The sequence below is a fragment of the Anguilla anguilla genome, chromosome 10, assembly GCF_013347855.1.
Source record: "Anguilla anguilla isolate fAngAng1 chromosome 10, fAngAng1.pri, whole genome shotgun sequence".
Lineage (NCBI taxonomy): Eukaryota > Metazoa > Chordata > Actinopteri > Anguilliformes > Anguillidae > Anguilla > Anguilla anguilla.
The window spans coordinates 26,005,533-26,027,332 of NC_049210.1; the positions used below are offsets into that span (position 1 = coordinate 26,005,533).

At 39.0% G+C, this 21,800-nt stretch overlaps 1 protein-coding gene across 7 annotated transcripts in view; it reads right to left on the minus strand.

Moving 5' to 3' along the window:
- snapc4 (small nuclear RNA activating complex, polypeptide 4) overlaps window positions 1–21,800 on the minus strand; it is a 165,548-nt gene that overhangs the window by 117,998 nt on the left and 25,750 nt on the right. For all 7 annotated transcript variants that reach the window (XM_035436233.1, XM_035436234.1, XM_035436237.1 and 4 more), the window contains 2 exons: window positions 12,846–12,968; window positions 166–244 (listed from right to left, as the gene is read on the minus strand). In XM_035436233.1, coding sequence (XP_035292124.1) covers window positions 166–244; window positions 12,846–12,968 — 202 coding nt within the window. The remainder of the gene's footprint in view (window positions 1–165; window positions 245–12,845; window positions 12,969–21,800) is intronic.

A 21,800-nucleotide genomic window follows, 5' to 3' on the forward strand; every position in this document is an offset into this window, starting at 1 on the left:
ACGTGGGATGCACCTTTTTAGATGTATGACAAAAAAACCATTCCATGAATTCCATTCATTCATTTGATTAAACAATCTTCCATACCAGTCAAAAAATAACAGAAATACTGAAGACATTTCCCTCTGACAGCCACATGGTTAACTTTCCATTACAACTTAACTTACATCTTCTTATCTTCATTTCATCATAACTTCTTGTCCCCATGTTCATCTTATCTCTAGTCTCTGAATTGGCAGGAGGACCCTGACAAGAGAGATAAATACAATGTATAAATACCAGACTGGCGACAAAAAAGAAGGCATAATTATTAATAATCAGGCATAATTGTTAAGAAAGGACCAGAATAGTCATCAGGGCTCCATTACTTTAAATAAATTATTATAGTCTTCCAAACCATTGCAAAATATATTGAGGAAGCATAAACCTAACCAGAAATCATGTACAATGTTAACCTGCACAAAGAATTATCCATGATTATCTTGCAAAAGGAAGTTATTGCAGCATGCATAGCATGTCATGGCACAGCATGGCAACATCCATGGACAATGCGCTGCTTGTATAATTAGTATACACTAGTATTATTGAGAAAAACGATCTTCATCAAATAGAACTGCAACAATGTATTACTCTATGTTCATCTCAATCATAGGGAACATTATCATGGCATCCCATAGCTTCCAGTTTCATTAAAATATATAAATGAAATAATATGTAATATCAATATATTGAAAGCGTAGTTCATCATTCCAGAGAACACGTTTCCACTGCCTCAGAGTTCAATGGTCCAGCTAACGCTTGGCATTGTGCAAGGTTATCTTAGGCTTGTGTATGGTTGCTCAGCCATGCAAACTCATGCCGTGAAGCTCTTGACGAACAGTTCTTTTGATTATTATTATTATTATTATTATTATTATTATTATTATTATTATTATTATTATTAATAATTACATTTATATAGCACTTTTCCAGATGCTCAAAGTGCTTTACAGTGAAGGAGAGCTCACCTCACCCACCACCAATGTGTAGCACCCACCTGGGTGATGCACAATTGGTGACATTGTTTCCAGAGGTATTTTGGAACTCTGTAGTGAGTGTAGCAACAGATGACAAATGATGTTTACACACTACATTGTTCAGCACCCGGCAGTCCCATTCTGTGAGCTTGTGTGGCCTACCGCTTTACAACTGAGCTGTTCTTGCTCCTATACGTTTCCACTTCACAATAACAGCACTTACAGTTGACTGGCCAGCTCTAGCAGGGCAGAAATTTGACAAACTGACTTGTTGGAAAGGTGGCACCCATTGACAGTGCCACGTTGAATGTCACTGAGCAGTATGACCCATCCTACTGCCAATGTTTGTCAATGGAGATTGCATGGCTTTAAGCTTGATCTTATACACCTGTTAGCAATGGGTGTAGCTGAAATAGCCAAAACCTCCAATTATAAAGGGAGTCCATACACTTTTGGAAATGTAGTGAACCTCTTCAGTCCAGCTCCATCATTCATGTCCTGCAAGCATTAGGTTCTGTGTTTCCAAACTGTAACATCACTTATGTGTCTGTAGGCACAATGGATTATATTCATTGTAGTTATTGCAGTGCTTATTTCTGCACAAACTGCATTGAGTAGCTTTGTTTTAAAAACTATGATATGATAGTTTTTGGAGAAAAACACTGTTTATCCATGAAATTAATAGAATTCAAATAATCAAACCAACATAAATAAATTAATTATTTAAACACCGAAAAAACACCAAAATGTTTATTAATCTGTTTGCTCTTTTTTCTCTGTCTCTTGCCTTGTCTTTGTGACAGTTCGCACTATACAACATTTTTTTTACTGAATTGAATGTATCATATGCTGTAACTACACAAAAAAATGTTACAAAAAAACGGTAAGATGAGTTTTTGAGGTAAAAATAACATCCCAGACCCCCGGAATACATCAAAACAACTATATTGCCATGTGTATGATCAGTAGACAATGACATTGCATGAAGCACTGCCATGTAAAGACAATCAAATCCTCTTTACATGGAAGCGTTTTATGAAATGTCACAGTCTAATGAATATACAAATGTCAATATTATTGTTTTGATGCTTTAGGGGTCAGGGATGTGTTTTAACTCAAAATGTCCATTGTAGTTCTTTAAATGATGGATGAAACAATTTACAAGGCCATTATACTTCTAGAAAACAGAATATGTTAAGTCTCAGGAACTGCACAGAGAGGGGTTTTATGGCCTCCTTTCAGAGTTTGACTGTGGGGGCAAGGAGAGGGAGTGATAGAGAAGGGAGTCTATGTATTTGTTCTATCAGAAAAGCCACTGTGGTTCAACCAAGCTTTCTGAGGATTCCAGTCAAACTGCATACAAGTTGGCCTTATGGAGCCTATGCAAATGAGTATTTTGCAGAAAGCGCACCCTATAGGCGATACTGCACAAGGTTCATTTGATACCTTGGACCCTTGATGACTTCAAGCCATTTAGCCAACAAATGTGTTCCATACTGTATCAGCATAATTTACAGCTGAATCTAGTCCCACCCCCCAATTCCCATAGAGATCCATTCAAATGCAAAGAGTATTTGTATCGCGTGTAGGACAACCTGACAATAAGATATACAGACTCTGATGATGTTGATAGGTCACAGACATCAGGAAGTCGTGGCATGCAAAGGATATGCAACCAAATACAAAACATGACTCTTTTATTTGACATTATGTTAATTTGTCAAAAACACTGAAATTGGAGACTACGTATAAAAAGTGCTGTAATTACTACATGGTGAAACCAGAATGTATAAGAATATTCTTTAATAAAAGCTCGGAGTCTGCACTTTGACCACGTGTGAATTGTTTGATTACAAACAGGAAAAAAAAAATTAAATCAGAAAAAAGAAAATAAAAGCAGGTGGTTTTAATGTTGAGGCTGATCGGTGTAAATGCCTGTATATGTGCACACACACACTCACCGTACTTTGGTTACACTGACTCAATCTGGGATAAACTGGGAGCATGAAAGACAAAAAGGGCGGTGCTATTCGGCCTATGTAGGCTTGATAGGCCCATCAAAGCAACAGATGAGTCAATATAATTCCCATAACTATGTTCCTTATGAGGGCTTTTATACTTATAACAAGATTTAAATCTCTGCAAAGGAATAGTAATTTTTAACACATTTTTGAAATTTTAAAAATATTTGGATCTCTATAGCGCTGCTGCTATGTGGTTGGACTGGGCTTGGTTAGAGCCCTGACCTAACTGCCACTATACAGTATGCACTAAGTTTCAAAACGTAATGTTAAACTGTTTTGGAATTATTATAAATTTTAAAAATCCAATATGCCAGATTTTTCGGGTCCTTGAGGCAAATTTGTTCCTCATCTGCAGAAGGACACCAAATTTATTGACTCAAGGGCAAACAGGGCATGGGGGTGGGCTCCTGAATGTCAAAACTTTCTCACGTGCAATACAGTGCACGTGAGAATATTATTATTATTATTAGGGGTCCAAGCAGCGAAGCTGGTGGAACCCTATTGTATCTGTTAGGATTATTATTATTATTATTATTATTCTTATTTTTCTCCGCTAAAAGTGTCTGAGGCTCAGCAACCATAAGTCCTGGAGCAACCAAATTTGGCAGGTAGGTTCCTATGGCCCCCCACTACTCAGGCACTAAAAATCACGTACGTCGGCCAGATGGTGGCGCTATAACAAAGGGTTATGCGTAAAAGGCCATAACTCCCACACCATAAGTTAGATCAACACAAAACTTCATCGACCTATGCATCTCAACGTGATCTACAACATTGCCATTGGCCTCACCTTTGTCCGCCATATTGTTTGCCCGCCATTTAGACTTTTTAGTTGGGGCGTGGTAGTTTTCTCCGCTAAAATGTCTGAGGCTCAGCAACCATAAGTCCTAGAGCAACCAAATTTGGCAGGTGGGTTCCTATGGCCCCCCACTACTCAGACAATAAAAATCACTTATGTCGGCCAGATGGTGGCGCTATAACAAGAGGGTCATACTTTAAAAGGCCATAACTCCCACACCATAAGTCAGATCAACACAAAACTTAATCGACTGATGCATCTGAATGTGCTCTACAACTTTCCTATTGGGAGCACCTATGTCCGCCATATGGTTTGCACACCATTTGGCCTTTTTCATTAGGTGGGGTGCGGAAAAAGCTGGAGCTCCAAATCTAAACGGTTACGACATCGAGTAAACTTCTTTACGGCAAGCGACAACCATGGCGACGCAAGTAATCCGACACCGTAGGTCTAGTTTTTATCAGTGAAAAGACGGTCTGACAGTGCCTGCCCTAGCGTGCATGCTAGGATAGGCTACCCAAAGTTTTTCAGTAAAAGCTTTCTGAGAGGATGAATAATTACTTTTCTTTGGCATGGATCCATTTGAAGACAGTATCGGGTGAGTTCGTTCAGTCTTTAAATCTGTCATTATGGTGAGAAAAGGCTAAACCATTTTATTGGTAGTTTTTCAGTTTCTGTGCAAACGCGCGAAAACACGCTGGTATAATAAAACAATGACGGTAATACATATATAGTCCGCTTCGTTCCGTTGCTACCATAACATAACGACCTACAGCTGCAGTTTCTCGCTGCAATTACTAATATTGAATATTAAAGACGCAATTTATGCTGTAGTCTTCCAATGTCTAAATAAATACTACGGTCCATTTGAAGACAATATCGGGTGAGTTCGTTTAGTCTTTAAATCCGTCATTATGCTGAGAGAAATCGTATTCTCAATTTAATTTCTAAATTGACTGTAAGCATAGGGTTGTAACTAGGTAGTTGTTCCGTAGGTGACTTAGTCTTAACTCGTCTTAACTATTGCTTGAATGTTCTCATAGACTGCGTTGTTGCTGTTCTTGTTTGTGTTAGCGTTAATCAGTTTAAACTACAGGGTCCAAGTTGAATTATGCGGTTGTTCCCTGCAATTAGAACGGTAGGCTACTGCCCTCTAGGGTTTTCGACACACTTGTTCCTCGTTATGGTAATACATTTTGTTGTACGTCGCTCTGGATAAGAGCGTCTGCCAAATGCCTGTAATGTAATGTAATGTAATATTCCGTAGCAACAAGATAAACCCGACATTAGCCCTAAAATATGCTGCTCACTGAATAACGAAATAAACGAGACAATTTTGTTTTTTACATTATACCATGTCATTCTACAGTCAATATCTGGGACTAAACATTGAATAAATATACAAATCTTACCATTGGTTTTACGCGTAGAGATGTCCCTTTTGCGACTGAGTGGTCATATATTGTCTTGGACAATTCGTTTGTGATTCCTGTTGCTTACGGCGTTGTCGCTGTTTTTCGTACAATTTGGCTCCATTGACAGTTCATTTATTCAGTAGGTGAGAGTATAAGCATTCTAATGATGTATAACATGTCTGATTTTGCTTTTGGGATAGCGTTTTATAGGTCAGCGTAACCAAATTTTTCTTATCCACCAATGTCTAAATAAATAAAACGGTAGGCTACTTTGCGCGAAGCACGCAGATGGCGAGTTGATATTAGGTCTTTTATTTCCGTTTTTTCCCAATGTCGTATTTTTTTTTTGAAATGTGCATTCATGTGTTATTATTCTATCTGTCTCTGTGGCGCTCTGAAATGTGCATTCTCTGCTAAACTGAGCAATGGATTGGAATATGTGTTTGATGTAGTGTTGCACGGTATACCAAAACTTCAGCACTTTCTCGGTACTTAAAAAAAAAAAAAAAACGGTTTCCTATTTGAATTTTCCGACGTTCGGTAGCTTTGACTCAGTTCACTTCAGTAGCAATAGGTGTTCCAATTTGGAAATATTTTATTATAGATAGTGAAAATACCTTCATAGATCAGAAACCTAATGTCCAAAAGGGTTAACCTCATTTTCGAATTCACAGTTTATTAACAACCTGGTTCATTAACAACCTTTAAGTTGAAGCCTCTTCAACATATTAATATGCATAGGCCTATAGTGTTACAACACTGAACAATAGAAAAATATGTTAAATATATTTCAAAAATTAAACAGTTGTAAAGTAAATAATTTTTAAAACAGGTCTTTCACCTTTAAATAGATTTAAAAACAGCATATTTTAAGAACAATACAGCATCTATGTATAATGAAATATATACAAATTGGAACACCTATTGTTACTGAAGTGAACTGAGTCAAAGCTTGCGCTGTATCAAGGAGTTGAGTGCACAAGCGCAAGTCACCTCACTTGGCAACCTTAGTTGCTACTGCCTTCTAGCGAAGATTCTGACAAATTACACATTTCATCCTCTCAATCAGTAATGCGGGAGACAATTTTCCCTGGCTTTTACATTTGACTCAAAACTACCGAATGTCGGAAAGTTCTAATAGCGAACCATTCATTTTTATTTTTATTTTTTTAAGTACCGAGAAAGTGCTGAAGTTTTGGTATACCGTGCAACACTATGTCAGACACATATTCCAATCCAATGCTCAGCTTAGCAGACAACGCACATTTCAGAGCGCCACAGAGACAGATAGAATAATAACACATACATACACATTTCAAATAATAAATACGACATTGAGAGAAAACGAAAAAAAAAGAAAAAAAAATCAACTCGCGAACTGCGTGCTGCGCGCAAAATAGCCTACCGTTGTATTTATTTAGACATTGGCAGATAAGAAAAGTTTTAGTTACGCTGACCTATAAAACGCTATTCCAAAAGCAAAATCAGACATGTTATACATCGTTAGAAAGCTTATACTCTCACCTACTGAATAAATGAATTGTCAATCAAGCCAAATTGCACAAAGAAGGGCGACAAGGCCGTAAGCAACAGGTATTACGCACAGCTATTTTTGTAAGCAACAGGTATTACGCACAGCTATTTTTTAAAATGTCCGACATTTCACAAACGGATTATCCAAGACAATATATGACCACTCAGTCGCAAAAGGGACATTTCTACGCGTAAAACCAATGGTAAGATTGTATATTTATTCAATGTTTAGTCCCAGATATTGACTGTAGAATGACATGGTATAATGTAAAAAACAAAATAGTCTCGTTTATTTCGTTATTCAGTGAGCAGCGTTTTCACTGCTGAATTGGCATATTTTAGGGCTAATGTCGGGTTTATCTTGTTGCTACGGAATATTACATTACATTACAGGCATTTGGCAGACGCTCATATCCAGAGCGACGTACAACAAAGTGTATAACCATAACCAGGAACAAGTGTGTCGAAAACCCTAGAGGGCAGTAGCCTACCGGTCCAAGTGCAGGGAACAACTGCATAGTCCAACTTGGACCCTGTAGTTAAACTGATTAACACTAACACAAACAAGAACAGCAACAACGCAGTCTATGCAGAAATACAAGCAATAGTTAAGACGAGTGCATTAACTAAGTCACCTACGAAACCGCTAACTAGTTACAACCCTAACCTTACAGTCAATTTAGAGATAAAATTGAGAATACGATTTCTCTCAGCATAATGACGGATTTAAAGAGTAAACGAACTCACCCGTTATTGTCTTCAAATGGATCCATGTCAAAGAAAAGTAATGATTCATCCTCTCAAAGCTTTACCGTAGCGTATTATTTATTTAGACATTGGCAGAGTACAGCATAAATTGCGTCTTTTGTGAATATTCAATGTTAGAAATTGCAGCGAGAAACTGCAGCTGTAGACACAAGATAGTCTGTTATGTTATGGTAGCAACGGAACGAAGCGGACTATATATGTATTACCGTCATTGTTTTATTATACCAGCGTGTTTTCATGCGTTTGCACAGAAACTCAAAACCTACCAATAAAATGGTTTAGCTTTTTCTCACCATAATGACAGATTTAAAGACTTAACGAACTCACCCGATACTGTCTTTAAATGGATCCATGCCAAAGAAAAGTAATTATTCATCCTCTCAGAAAGCTTTTACTAACAAACTTTCGGTAGCCTATCCTAGCATGCACTCTGTGTGGCGCTGTCAGACCGTCCCCTCACTGATAAAAACTAGACCCTACGGTGTCGGATTACTTGCGTCGCCATGGATGTCGCTTGCCGTAAAGAAGTTTACTAGATGTCGTAACCGTTTAGATTTGGAGCCACAGCTGTTCCGCACCCCACCTAATAAAAACGGCCAAATGGCGGGCAAATAATATGGCGGACATAGGTGGTCCCAATAGCAATTCAGATGCATGCATTCACATTCAGATGCATCGGTCGATGAAGTTTTGTGTTGATCGGACTTATGGTGTGGCAGTTACGGCCTTTAAAAGTATGACCCTTTGTTATAGCGCCACCATCTGGCCGACACGGATGATTTTTAGTGCCTGAGTAGTGGGCGGCCATAGGTACCCACCTGCCAAATTTTGTTGCTCTAGGACTTATGGTTGCTGAGCCTCAGACATTTTAGCAGAGAAAGCTGACACGCCCCAATGATTAAGTTATAATGGCGGGAAATCAATCTGGCGGACATGGGTGGTGCCAATGGCAAAGTTGTAGAGCACGTTCAGATGCATAGGTCGATGAAGTTGTGTGTTGATCTAACTTATGGTGTGGGACTTATGGCCTTTTACGCAAAACCCATTGTTATAGCGCCACCATCTGGCCAACATAGGTGATTTTTAGTGCCTGAGTAGTGGGGGGCCATAGGAACCCACCTGCCTGGTTGCTCTAGGACTTATGGTTGCTGAGCCTCAGACACTTTTAGCTGAGAAAAATAAGAATAATAATAATAATTAAAGCCGCAAGCGGCGTTGGGAGGGGTCCAAGCATTGGCACCATCGCGCCCCCTATGGAACGATTTTAAAATGGCTTTGTCCTCATGATCATATGCCTTCACCCAACATATCAACTGAATATCATGATGATCGTATAAAATATTGATGACTTATGGCCAATTTTGTGCTAAGAGACGCTGTCGGATGACTTAGTTACGTCGCCATGGATGTGTCCTGGCCGCTTCCCGTAAAGGCCTTTACTATGTCGTAACACTTAGATGGTATGTCGTAACACTTAGATGGTCCGGCGTGTATGCACAGCTGCAGTGTTTCTGCGCCGCAACTAAAAAAGGCGTCACACTAGTGTTGTCACGATACCAAAATTTTGACTTTGATACCGATACCAGGTGTAGTATCACGATAATTGATACTGAAACGGTGCTAATTCGATACTCGGTACCTAACGATACTGAAATTACCTTAATAGATCAGAAACGTAATGTCCAGAAGGGTTGACCTCATTTTCTAATTCATGGTTTATTAACAACCTGGTTCATTAACAACCTGTAAGTTGAAGTCTCTTCAACATATTCATATGCATAGGCCTATAGTGTTACAACACTGAACAATAGAAAAATATGTTAAATATATTTCAAAAATTAAACAGTTGTAAAGTAAATACTCTTTAAAACAGGTCTTTCACCTTTAAATAGATTTAAAAACAGCATATTTTAATAACAATAAAGCATCTATCTATAATAAAATATTTCCAAATTGGAACACCTATTGCTACTGAAGTGAACTGAGTCAAAGCTTGCGCTGTATCAGGGAAGTGAACGTGCAAGCGCAGGTCATCTCACTTGGCAACCTTAGTTGCTACTGCCATCTAGCGAAGATTCTGACAAACTACACTTTTCATCCTCTAAATCAGTAATGTGGGAGACACATTTCCCTGGCTTTTACATTTGACGCAGAACTACCGAACGTTGGAAAATTCAAATACGAAACCGTTTTTTTTTTTTTTTTTTTTTTTTTTTTTTAAGTACCGAGAAAGTGCTGAAGTTTTGGTATACCGTGCAACACTACGCCAGACACATATTCCAATCCATTGCTCAGTTTAGCAGAGAATGCACATTTCAGAGCGCCTCAGAGACAGATAGAATGATAACACATAAATACACATTTCAAATAATAAACACGACATTGAGAAAAAACGAAACAAAAGACGAGTTATCAAGTCGCGACCTATGCGCAGAGCAGCCGACCGTTTTATTTATTTATTGGCAGATGCAACAGGAATCACAAACGGATTGTGAATGCGATAAGAAAACATTCTGTTACGCTGAACTATAAAACGCCGTTCCAAATGCAAAATCAGACATGTTATACATCGTTAGAAAGCTTATACTCTCACCTACTGAATAAATGAACTGTCATTCAAGCCAAATTGTACTAAAAACAGCGACAACGCCGTAAGCAACAGGAATCACAAACGGATTGTCCAAGACCCTATATGACCACTCAGTCGCAAAAGGGACATCTCTACGCGTGAAACCAGTGGTAAGATTGTATAATTATTCAAAGTTTAGTCCCAGATATTGAATGTAGAATGACATGGTATAATTAAAGAAAAATTGTCTCGTTTATGTCGTTATTCAGTGAGCAGCGTTGTCACTGCTGTATTGGCATATTTTAGGGATAATGTCGGGTTTATCTTGTTGCTACGAAATATTACATTACATTACATTACAGGCATTTGGCTGGCGCTTTTATCCAGAGCGACGTACAACAAAGTGTATAACCATAACCAGGAACAAGTATGACGAAACCGCTAGAGAGAAGTATCGGTCCAAGTGCAGGGAACAACCGCATAGTTCAACTTGGACCCAGTTGGTTAAACTGATTAACGCTAACACAAACAAGAACAGCAACAACGCAGTCTATGAGAACATTCAAGCAATAGTTAAGACGAGTTAAGACTAAGTCACCTACGGAACAACTACCTAGTTACAACCCTAAACTTACAGTCAATGTAGAGATTAAATTGAGAATATGATTTCTCTCAGCACAATGACGGATTTAAAGACTAAACGAACTCACCCGATATTGTCTTCAAATGGACCGTATTATTTATTTAGACACTGGCAGACTACAGCATAAATTGCGTCTTTTGTTTATATTCAATATTAGTAATTGCAGCGAGAAATTGCAGCTGTAGGTCGTTATGTTATGGTAGCAACGGAACGAAGCGGACTATACATGTATTGGACTACCGTCATTGTTGCATTATACCAGCGTGTTTTCGCGGGTTGCACAGAAACTCAGAACCTATCAATAAAATGGTTTAGCTATTTCTCAGCATAATGACAGATTTAAAGACTTAACGAACTCACCCGAGACTGTCTTCAAATGGATCCATGCCAAAGAAAAGTAATTATTCATCCTCTCAGACAGCTTTTACTAAGAAACTTTGGGTAGCCTATCCTAGCATGCACGCTAGGTGGCACTGTCAGACCGTCTCCTCACTGCTAAAAACTAGACCTACGGTGTCGGATTACTTGCGTCGCCATGGTTGTCGCTTGCCGTAAAGAAGTTTACTCGATGTCGTAATCGTTTGGATTTGGAGCTCCAGCTTTTCCGCACCCCACCTAATGAAAAAGTCCAAATGGTGTGCAAACCATATGACGGACATAGGTGCTCCCAATAGGAAAGTTGTAGAGCACATTCAGATGCATCAGTCGATGAAGTTTTGTGTTGATCTGACTTACGGTGTGGGAGTTATGACCCTAGTGGGGGGCCATAGGAACCCACCTGCCAAATTTGGTTGCTCCAGGACTTATGGTTGCTGAGCCTCAGACACTTTTAGCGGAGAAAAATAATAAGAATAATCCTAACAGATACAATAGGGTTCCACCAGCTTCGCTGCTTGGACCCCTAATAATCCTAACAAAAACAATAGGGTTCCACCAGCTTCGCTGCTTGGACCCCTAATAATAATAATTATAGCCGCAAGCAAGGATTACCAGGGTTCGAGGAGTATGACAGCAGTTGACAAGCACAGAGAGAGTCAATGAATGCAGACACAAACTTTATGGCAAACATTTTGGAATTATTTATATTTTGTGAGGGCCACACGCACTGCAAATTAATTGGCTTGTCATTTCCTCATATTTTGCCATTATCACAGAAAAAAGTAATTGCATTTTCAACAGACTATTATAACTACCAAGTGGAGAATCGGCACAAAATATACTCCTGCACAACCGCAAATAACAGTCTTCCACTGTGCCAAGTATCATCGAATTTGAACTGCCCAAAATCCCAAAAATGAGGAAAACATCATGACACAGTACAACAGAAATTAAGCCCAATCAAAACAAAAGCTTTCCTGCACAGACACAAATTTAGCTGTAGATTCTACATTTTTTAACCGATGGACACTGTTCAAATTTTGTTTCGGTCAGGCTAATTTGCCCTAATGAATTTCTGACCAATTCTTTTTGCCTGGCAGTAACACTACGGCAGATGAAATACAAGTGCGTGCAGATTGCAAACTGACAGTGAGCAGAATAAATCTGAATGTGCAGCTAGAGTTTTCAGCGTGCATAAATCTGCGCATGCAGAGAGGTTTTGTATGAGAGCAAGGGGAATTTACATGCTTCACTCAATATTTTGAGAAAATAGGAGGGACGGATTTTTGTCAGATGGACGACTGTCTCATTGTGAACAAATGATCACTTCTGGTGAACCAGAGACTCACACTCACTCTGTGACTACTTTTACATGCACATAGTTTCTAGAAAACAAACTTGGTTATGGAATAATCCATTTACAAGCACAATGAAATACAACAGCCCCTAATATTCCCCTATATATAAAGTATATTCCCAATAAGAGGACATGCTTGAAATTCCCAATGAATTATACTGTTTTCACTTTTGCATCATCCATCTTTCCCATTTTTACACAGAAAGTAAACTGTCATCCTCCTGGTTTTTCAGCATCTGCTTATTTCCATAAAACAAACGTACATAGGGATCTCCAATACCAAGTTTGTGAACCACTAATTGAGAGCAATGACCTTTGAGATCTGAGCTGACAAAATATTCTTACCAGTCCTGTGACTTTGTCCTTGAAATACGGCTTCATGAAGTTTCCGAGAAAAACTTTCAGTGGGGGTAATCCAGAGGTAGTCGCTTGAGGAGCTGGGCCAGAAACCTGTACCATGACCTCCTTCTGCAGGAACAAGAGGACATTTCACCACATGCTACATTGTATATTGCTATTGTATAATGAATTTAATCCCTGTGGGAACAATGTGGCTATAGGCATTGTGATTGTTAAAATTATGCATTATGTTCATGTGTATACACTGAACATGCAGTACAAAAATACATAATGAAAAAATGGACAACTTAACTTTTTGAGATCATTTCGGAAAACGTCAGCAAAAGAGCTGATCTAACAAAAAAATCTATTTTCAAATGAACATACAATATAAGTAAAAAATGTAAAGGAAGTCATCTAGATAATTCACTTTTCTCACATTTAACAAGTGTACTCACCTGGTCACAAAAAAGTTTTCCTTCAGAAAGACTACTTTTCAGGATATCTTTGACTCCTTTGATAGCTACTTAATGGATGGAAAAGCAAGTCTAGTTTTTCCCACACATAAATTCAACCTTCAAAACTGTTTGAGATTAGGAGAATATAAAATAGCTTGCTAAATTTGCGAAACAAATAACCCCTAGTGTCGCCGAAGGTAGCTAGACTTATTTAACAAAGCCTGGTTTCAACATAAATAACATGACAATCTTGAAGGATCAATTTCAAAATTATCCTATGCCAGGTTAATGTTAATTTTTTACTGATGCAAAAGGGGTTGACCTGTTTGTTCTCCTTGCATTTTATAGAATGTAAAAGGACAATATAAGGTTTCCTTGCCATAATAATTTGGCTAAACTATTTGATTAAAAATATCTAAAGTTGGGGGAAGAAAAGCATGTTATATGGCCAATTTAAAAATAAAATTGCTGTCAGTTTCCATGTTGGTTCTTTCTTCCTAAGACTGATGAAAGTTCTTGCCAAGACCTGGTAAGTCTTGGTCTGAATCTCTGTATTGGGGGGTGTGGTCTGGTCTTGGTGTGGGTCTTGAGTGGTGTGGCAGCACCTAATGTGAAATTTGGCCTGTGAAATTTCCGCCTAAATTGCAATTTGGCCTGTTGGTGGCGCTAGAGGGGTGGATGGACTGACCCCAAACATAGCATCTGGATACCTTGACCGGTCCTTTATCAATGTGCCAAATTTCACAAAAATCTACCAAGTGGTTCAATGGGCTGCCAAACACTTCCATAGCAGGAAGTGGATAACACTTTACAATGAGGTCACATGAATTGGCATTAACAAATGTAGTTGTGTTCCTAATAGGGCTTTTTGTCATTGTACCACGTTTGAATTCTCTGCAATAAAAGAGTGATTTTTTATGAATTTCTGAATATTTTTATACATTTGGATATTTTTAGCGCCACCATGTCATTGGATTGGGCTAAAAAACTTAAGGCCAGATTCTTGATCCAACTGTCAATGTACATGCCCAGTTCATAACTTTATGTCAAACAGTTTTGGAATTATCAGCATTTTTGTGAAAAGCCACCGCAATTTCATTGGCCTGAAATTCGGCCACAGTCGACCAGTGCAAGAAATTAATACCTACATAAAGGCATGTGATTTAAGCCAAAATACTGTGCAAATCAGTCAAGTTTTGTAGAATAAGTTTTTTTTTAAAATTTTATTCAAAATGGGGGAATACACAATCTGGTGCTCTTTTGGTTCCTTGAGGCACATATTGTAATAGCGCTAAGGTTAAAAAAGAACTACGGGAAGCCAAGAGGCTCTTTGAAAGACAAATTGCCGTACATGCAAAAAGTAATCTTGAACATTTCTTTCAATACTGTAGTAGGAAAAAGGAAAGTCAAAGAGGAAATCAGGTGCAGCAGAAATGAAGAAGGAGCATTGCTTTCTAAGAATAAAGATATTGCTGATGCCTTAAATTGTTATTTTGTTGAGAGTTTTACTAGAGAAGAGGTTACCAATAGACTGGAAGGCATATTCAGTACTCAGAAAGTCTTATATGATATTGAAAAAGAGGATAAAGAAGTACACTGCATGAATTACTTAAATTACAGAGGTGATAGAAGTGACAATAATTAAGTGCTACTGTGCTGTTAGCCTTTATTGATCGCCGTACAAGGTTAACCCCTTAGCGCACATGCCATATCTTGCAAATCGTTGCCCATAGGTACCCGATTTAAAGCTTTATAACTCCAGATGTGAACACCACAGACAAAACTAATGCAGATTAGTATATATTCATAATTTTGGAAGAAATAAAGTGCCACAAATGCAATTGTCTAGACAAAAAATCAAAAATGAATTTGCACTTTTTTAGTTTGCAATGAAATACTGAGAGATTGCGTATATACAGCAGGTTAAACTATACATGTGCTGGATCAAAAACTTCTTGACCACACTTGGCCACCACTAAGCAGTGTACCCAGCATCTCCAAATCTATCCAAAATGTCTAAATTATGCATTTCTGTAAATCACAACATATTCACGCATTTCACTACAAATCAACTGTTCTGACACAAGAAAATCACTGCTGCATCATTTTCAGGTGGGAATTACAAGCTTTCCGTTAGTACAGTGGTCTAAAATATCGTGGGGTCCAGACACATATCCAAAATCTCTCCAAAATTGAATAAAATGCTTTTTGTCCATTATAAAAAACATATGAGCCCCTTATGAAGGTTTAAAATGAAACATTGCTATCAGATTTTAAAATAATGTCACACAATGCGGTACAGTACCTAAATGTGTAATAATTAACTCTTGTATGTGTTTCTAATACTCTGTACTCTCGTATGTTTTCTTGTATGGGGATGGGACGACATGAAAACAATTTTCAACCGTCCACCACGTTTTGGCAATGTTCCAACTCTCACTCATCACTGTTGCATGCTTCACAAAAACTATTACAGAACAACTAACGCTTACATTACAATGTGAAATATCCACATTATATAATACCACTAACCTATTTCAAGACACTCAATTAAAAAAAAAAACGTATATAACTGAAATATTTTGAGCAGTAATACTTACATAGCAATGATGAAATCTTATCTGTGTTCAGCAGATGGAGACAGAGCCAGTAAATCAATGATACTGTTCTATTTGCTTCAGAAAAAGATGTCAGCTAGGTCTATCAGCAAACATATGGCTTAGCTATGACCATAAGTCCTCAATAATAATAGAATTTCCAAAGAAAAAATCGTTCACAACATTTCAGTAGGTGCAGCGACTAATACTGCTACCACAGAGTGAATGCGTAAGTGAATGTGATGATAAAACCTTTGATTACACTGACCTATAAAAACCCTATTCCAAAAGCAAAATTAGACATGTTATAAATCGTTAGAAAGCTTATACTCCCACCTACTGAATAAATGAACTGTCAATCAAGCCAGACTGTACTAAAAAGGGCGACAACGCCGTAAACAACACGTGTGGTATTACGCACAGCTATTTTGGAAGGTACCCAGGCATCACAAATGCGCGTTTATTTCACAAACGGATTGTCCAAGACAATATATGACCACTCGGACTCAAAGGGGACATCTCTACGTGTAAAACCAACAGTAAGGTTGTATATTTATTCAATATTTAGTCCCAGGCATTGACTGTAGAATGACATGGTATAATTGAATAACTTTTTCTTGTTTATTTCGTTATACAGTGAGCAGCGTTTTCACTGCTGTATTGGCATATCTTAGGGCTATTGTCGGGTTTATCTTGTTGCTATGACGGAATACAATTTTTTCGTGGTGAAAGAATATTTTTATGAATGCCAAGATAGACAATATTGTCCATTATGTCATGGGTGGGGGGTGTAGTTGTAGATGAGACTGCAGGGAGGTGGTGCGTGTTAAATGAACATCCACAGCGACAATGGTGGCGCTGCGAAACTCCGTATTCGGCATAGTTGTCGTGTATCGCCTACTAATGAAACTAAAACAACGCGTTACTGTTTTTAACTCATACTTTGTTTGCAGTAGCACTGAATGTCTGAGTTCAGTAATCTAGGGGCTTTGCGCTAAGAGGTTAAATACACCAAAGCTAAAGATATTCAAACTCAATTTTTCACAACTCCGCACATTTCATGTTACCATACATTTCTTTTGGCAAGTCAATTAGGGAATCTACTTTGTTCACATTCAAGGTAATTTCAAAATAATAGGTAAGAGACAGATTTATTACAGCTTTTATGTACCATATCAGATTTTCAGTGGGTCAAAAGTTTACATACACTTTGTTAGTATTTGGTGGCATTGCCTTAAACTTGAATCAAACTCTTGGGGAAGCCTTCCACAAGCTTCTCACAATACTTTGCCAGAATTGTTGCTCATTCCACCTGACAGAACTGGTGTAACTCAGTCAGGTTTATGGGCCTCCTTGCTCAGACACGCATTTTCAGTTCAATGCACACATTTTCCATGGGATTCAGGTCAAGGCTTTGTGATGGCCACACCAGTAGTTTCACTTTATTGTCTTTAAGCCATTTTGTTACAACTTTGGAGGTATGCTTAGGATCATTGTCCTGCTGAAAAACCCAGTTGCGAACCAAATTTTAACTTTATAGCTGATGTCCTGAAGTGTTGCTTCAGTATTTCTAGATAATCCTCCTTCCTCATGATGCCATCTATTTTCTGAAGTGCACCAGTCCCTTTTCCATAAAAACACCCCCACAACATGATGCTGCCACTCCCATGCTTCAAAGTTGGCATGGTGTTCTTCAGATTAAAAGGCTCACCCTTTTTACTCCATACATAGAGCTGATCATTATGGCCAAAGAGTTGAATTGTTTCCTCTCCTGGACTGCAACCTTGTCGTGGTGGAGAGGGCTTGCGTACTCCAATGACCCTGAGAGCTATGCCGGATGGGGTTTTATAACCCTGGCAGGTTCAACCAAACCAGACAGGTCAAGGGTGAGGAGGCAGACGAAGCAGTCCCCGGTCCTCCAGATTGGGGGTTAGGAGTGGGGTTAACTACCCCACCCTGGAAAAAAGTGTGAGTTGCAGAAACTTTGACGAATGAAAACCAAATCACACACCTGGTTGAAGAAGGTGCCCCAGTGATGGGGACTATCTCGCCTGATCTCCGCAACCTTCAAAACCAACAACAGGAGAGTGAAAGCCCACATAATCCAATGCTACGCACCCACCAACGATGCAGATGATGAGGTGAAGGCCAGGTTCTATGACAGCTTGAACCACCTACTCTGTAGTATTGGAGCCAGAGACCTCATTATCCTGATGGGGGACTTCAATGCCAAGATTGGAGGCCAAAATGAGGGATATGAGGCAGCGATGGGAAAACATGGGAGTGGGAAAAATGAATGAAAATGGTGAGATGTTTGCTGAGACCTGTGTCAACAATAATCTAGTGATTGGGGGAAGTGTATTCCCCCATAAAACAATTCACAAAACAACTTGGGTGTCACCAGACCATGTCACAGAAAACCAAATTGACCACATTTGTATCTGTAAAAAGTTTAGAAGGTTCATGGAAGATGTCAGAACAAGAAGAGGAGCAGATGCAGCTTCAGATCACCATCTCTTGGTCGGGAAATTCAAGCTAAGGCTGAATAGACATCACCGGGCCAAAAGTCAAAGAGCAAAATACAACACTGAATACCTCAGCAATGCTCAAGTGGCAAAGAAGTTCAAGGATATCCTCTCAAGGGAAAACACAGAGCTACAGCTGAGGAGGATGGAAGGATGGACAATAAACGAGGAGTGGGAACACCTAAAAGCTGCTTGGAGCTCAACCTGTGAGGGGGCCCTAGGGAAAAGGATCCAAAAGCACAAGGAGTGGATAACACCAGAAACCTTCAACACAATCCAACAGATGAGCTCAAAGAAAAAGTGAACAACTCAAGAACAAGAGCTGAAAAGGCTTTGGCCCAAAAGGGGTACAACAGATACCACAAAGAGGTGCGTAAGTACACACAGGTGGAGAGACTAGCTAAGGAGGCAGAACTTGCGGTGACTCAAAGGAACATGAAGGAGTTATATACCATCACAAGGAAACTGTCTGGGACATATCCACATAATAATAAACCAATTACAGACAAGAACGGCCAACTGCTTTCAACCCAGGAGGAGCAGCTCGACAGATGGGTAGAGCATTTTGAAGAGGTCCTAAACAGGCCACCACCGGCAGAACAGCCACACATTCCTAAGGCCAGGATAACACTACAAATCAAGTGTGACAGACTAACAGAAACAGAAATGAAGGCTGCATTCAAGCAACTGAAAACTGGCAAGGTTGCTGGCCCTGACAATATTCCACCTTAAGTAGCCCTTAAAGTAGACATAAACTTATCAACAGACATGCTCTACGGCTTCTTTGGGAGAATCTGGGAAGAGGAAAAAATACTCACAGAATGGGCAGTGGGACACATTATGAAACTGCCAAAGAAAGGTGACCTAAGAAAATGTAACAACTACTGAAGGATCACCCTACTTTCTGTACCCAGTAAAATACTCAACCAGGTCATCCTCAACCGTCTCCAAGAAGCTGAAGACAAGAGGCTCCGGGACCAGCAAGCAGGATTCAGGAAAGATTGCTCATGCACAGACCACATAGCAACACTACGCATCGTCATTGAACAGTCTATTGAATGGAATACGTCCCTGTACATCAACTTCATTGACTTTGAGAAAGCGTTTGACAGCTTAGATAGGACAACACTATTAGGGGTGTAAGAAAATATCGATACACTTGAGTATCACGATATTATGCATTGTGATACTGTATCGATTCTCAAAAACAGATCAAAAAAATTCTCTTTTTAACCTATTAAGACCGGATGCAACATTTGCGTGTATATCCGTTTAAGACCGGATGCGACATTTGCATGCTTCTCCCTTTATGCGACGTGAGCATGGTTTAGATGCTATTGTCGTTTTTAAGACACATGACCGATGAAATACACGTGATTCACTGAAATATACATTGGGAAGGCGATTATGCATCAATGCAGCGAGAGCGGAGAGTATTTTTTAAAAGCTTACACCCTCTGGTGGTGAAGAATGGAATCATCCAAGTACTGACACTACAGACAGAAAATGCAGTGTGCACGAAGTTAACAGTGAACACAATAGTGAGTCCATTTCTGTTACAAGAGTCTGAACAAACTGTGATATAGTTATTGCACTACCACTGCCAGTTTGTTTGTTTTATTGAAAATATGGCTGGAAACAACAAGCACATGTCAACATTTTTAGTTTTACTGATTTTTTAAAACATGTTAATGAACTTTAGGGCAAAGGCAATAATTATAATAATTAGAACAAGTAAAGCCAAATGTTTAAGCTCTCAAATGGTTTTTATTTCATGTTTCTATCTGCTACAGAGGCTGAGAAATAAATGTTTTAGTGAACATTGACAATTCTGTCAAGTTTTTCAGAAACCCCTCAGGTTTTAGGAGGTTGTTTACAACAATGCCTTAGGTTTTAGAATGTTTTTGTAGAGGGCAGCTTAGGTCTAAATGGGTTAATTAATAGTTTACATGCAAAGATTCATGGCAGACAGTGCTTCATTTTGTGTTGTGTTTAAACCCCCGACCGCTAGATAAGTGTTGTAATCTATTTTCAGCCATTTGACTGTAAACAAGTAAACTTTTTTTACTCGGATTTTATGCATATGGTGGTGTGTCCTTTATACTATGACATTTTCCTAAAATTAGATTTAAAAAACGCGATGTATCGCCTTGCTTACAATATCGCAATATATCGCAATATATTGAATCGTAATCCCTGTATCATGATACGCATCATATCATCCAGATTCTTGCCAATACACAGCCCTAAACACTATGGCGCCTAATGGACCACTATGGAATTCACACCAAGATCATAAACTTAATCAAGAACTTGAATGATGTAACCTCATGCAAAGTCATGCATGCAGGCCAGCTCTCCTAGAGCTTTAATGTCAAGACGGGCGTCAAGCAGGGATGTCTACTTTCACCATTTCTGTCCCTCCTGGCAATTGGCAATTGGCAATTGGATTGAACACACCCTCAGAAAATCTGCCACAAACATCACCCGACAAGCCCTGAAATGGAACCTCCAAGGAACAAGGAAAAGAGGTCACCCCAGGAACAGATGGAGAAGAGGTGTCCAGGCAGAAATGTCTGGGAGTGGGCTCAACTGGGGAGATCTAGAAAGAACCACCAACAACCAAGTGAAGGAGGACATTTGTCAATGGCCTATGCTTCCTAGAGGAGCAAAGGACTTAAAGTAATAATCTCGAAGATTTTCATTAAAATAAATGTCTGATAAGTCACTATCTATCGCCGAATTAGGTAACACAATGGTGATTGAGCCTATTATTATATTAATTTATATTATTATTATTATAATAATTTATGATTAAAGAACTGGGTGTCTGTGGCGACATTCCCGGGAAAAAATCACAAGCGGCGCATAGATAGTGACGCGTTTTCCATCACCCATCAGCGGTTGGTCCGCCAGAGAGGGTAGGCGGAGCTAACGCAACAGGCTTGTTCTTCAACTCACTTGTGTGTGAGCGTTTTTTCCGGTGTCTGCTAGCATTAAAGATGGGGGGGTTATGGAACCCTAATAAGTTTTTGCGTAACATGAGAGGTCATTATTTGTTGATTTCGTATTACATTTGTAACGTTACTAAATTACATAGCTTTTTGCACAGCTAACGCTAGCTATCGGACCATGTCAATAAAGGCAACATTAGTTTAGACAATGTTGCGCACAGTACCCATCTCTCATATCAGGTAACGTTGCGTTAGCTAGCTAGCTAATGTAATTAACACAATCTAATGTCAGCTAACAATTAGAAAAACGCTAGCTAACGCTACCGACCGGTAACAACCTCGCAAACCGTCTCTCAAATGCAATGCTACCTTGTTGCAGCGTTGCAATGCAGCTAACTAAAGGCCAGTAAGGATCAATGATTCGCAA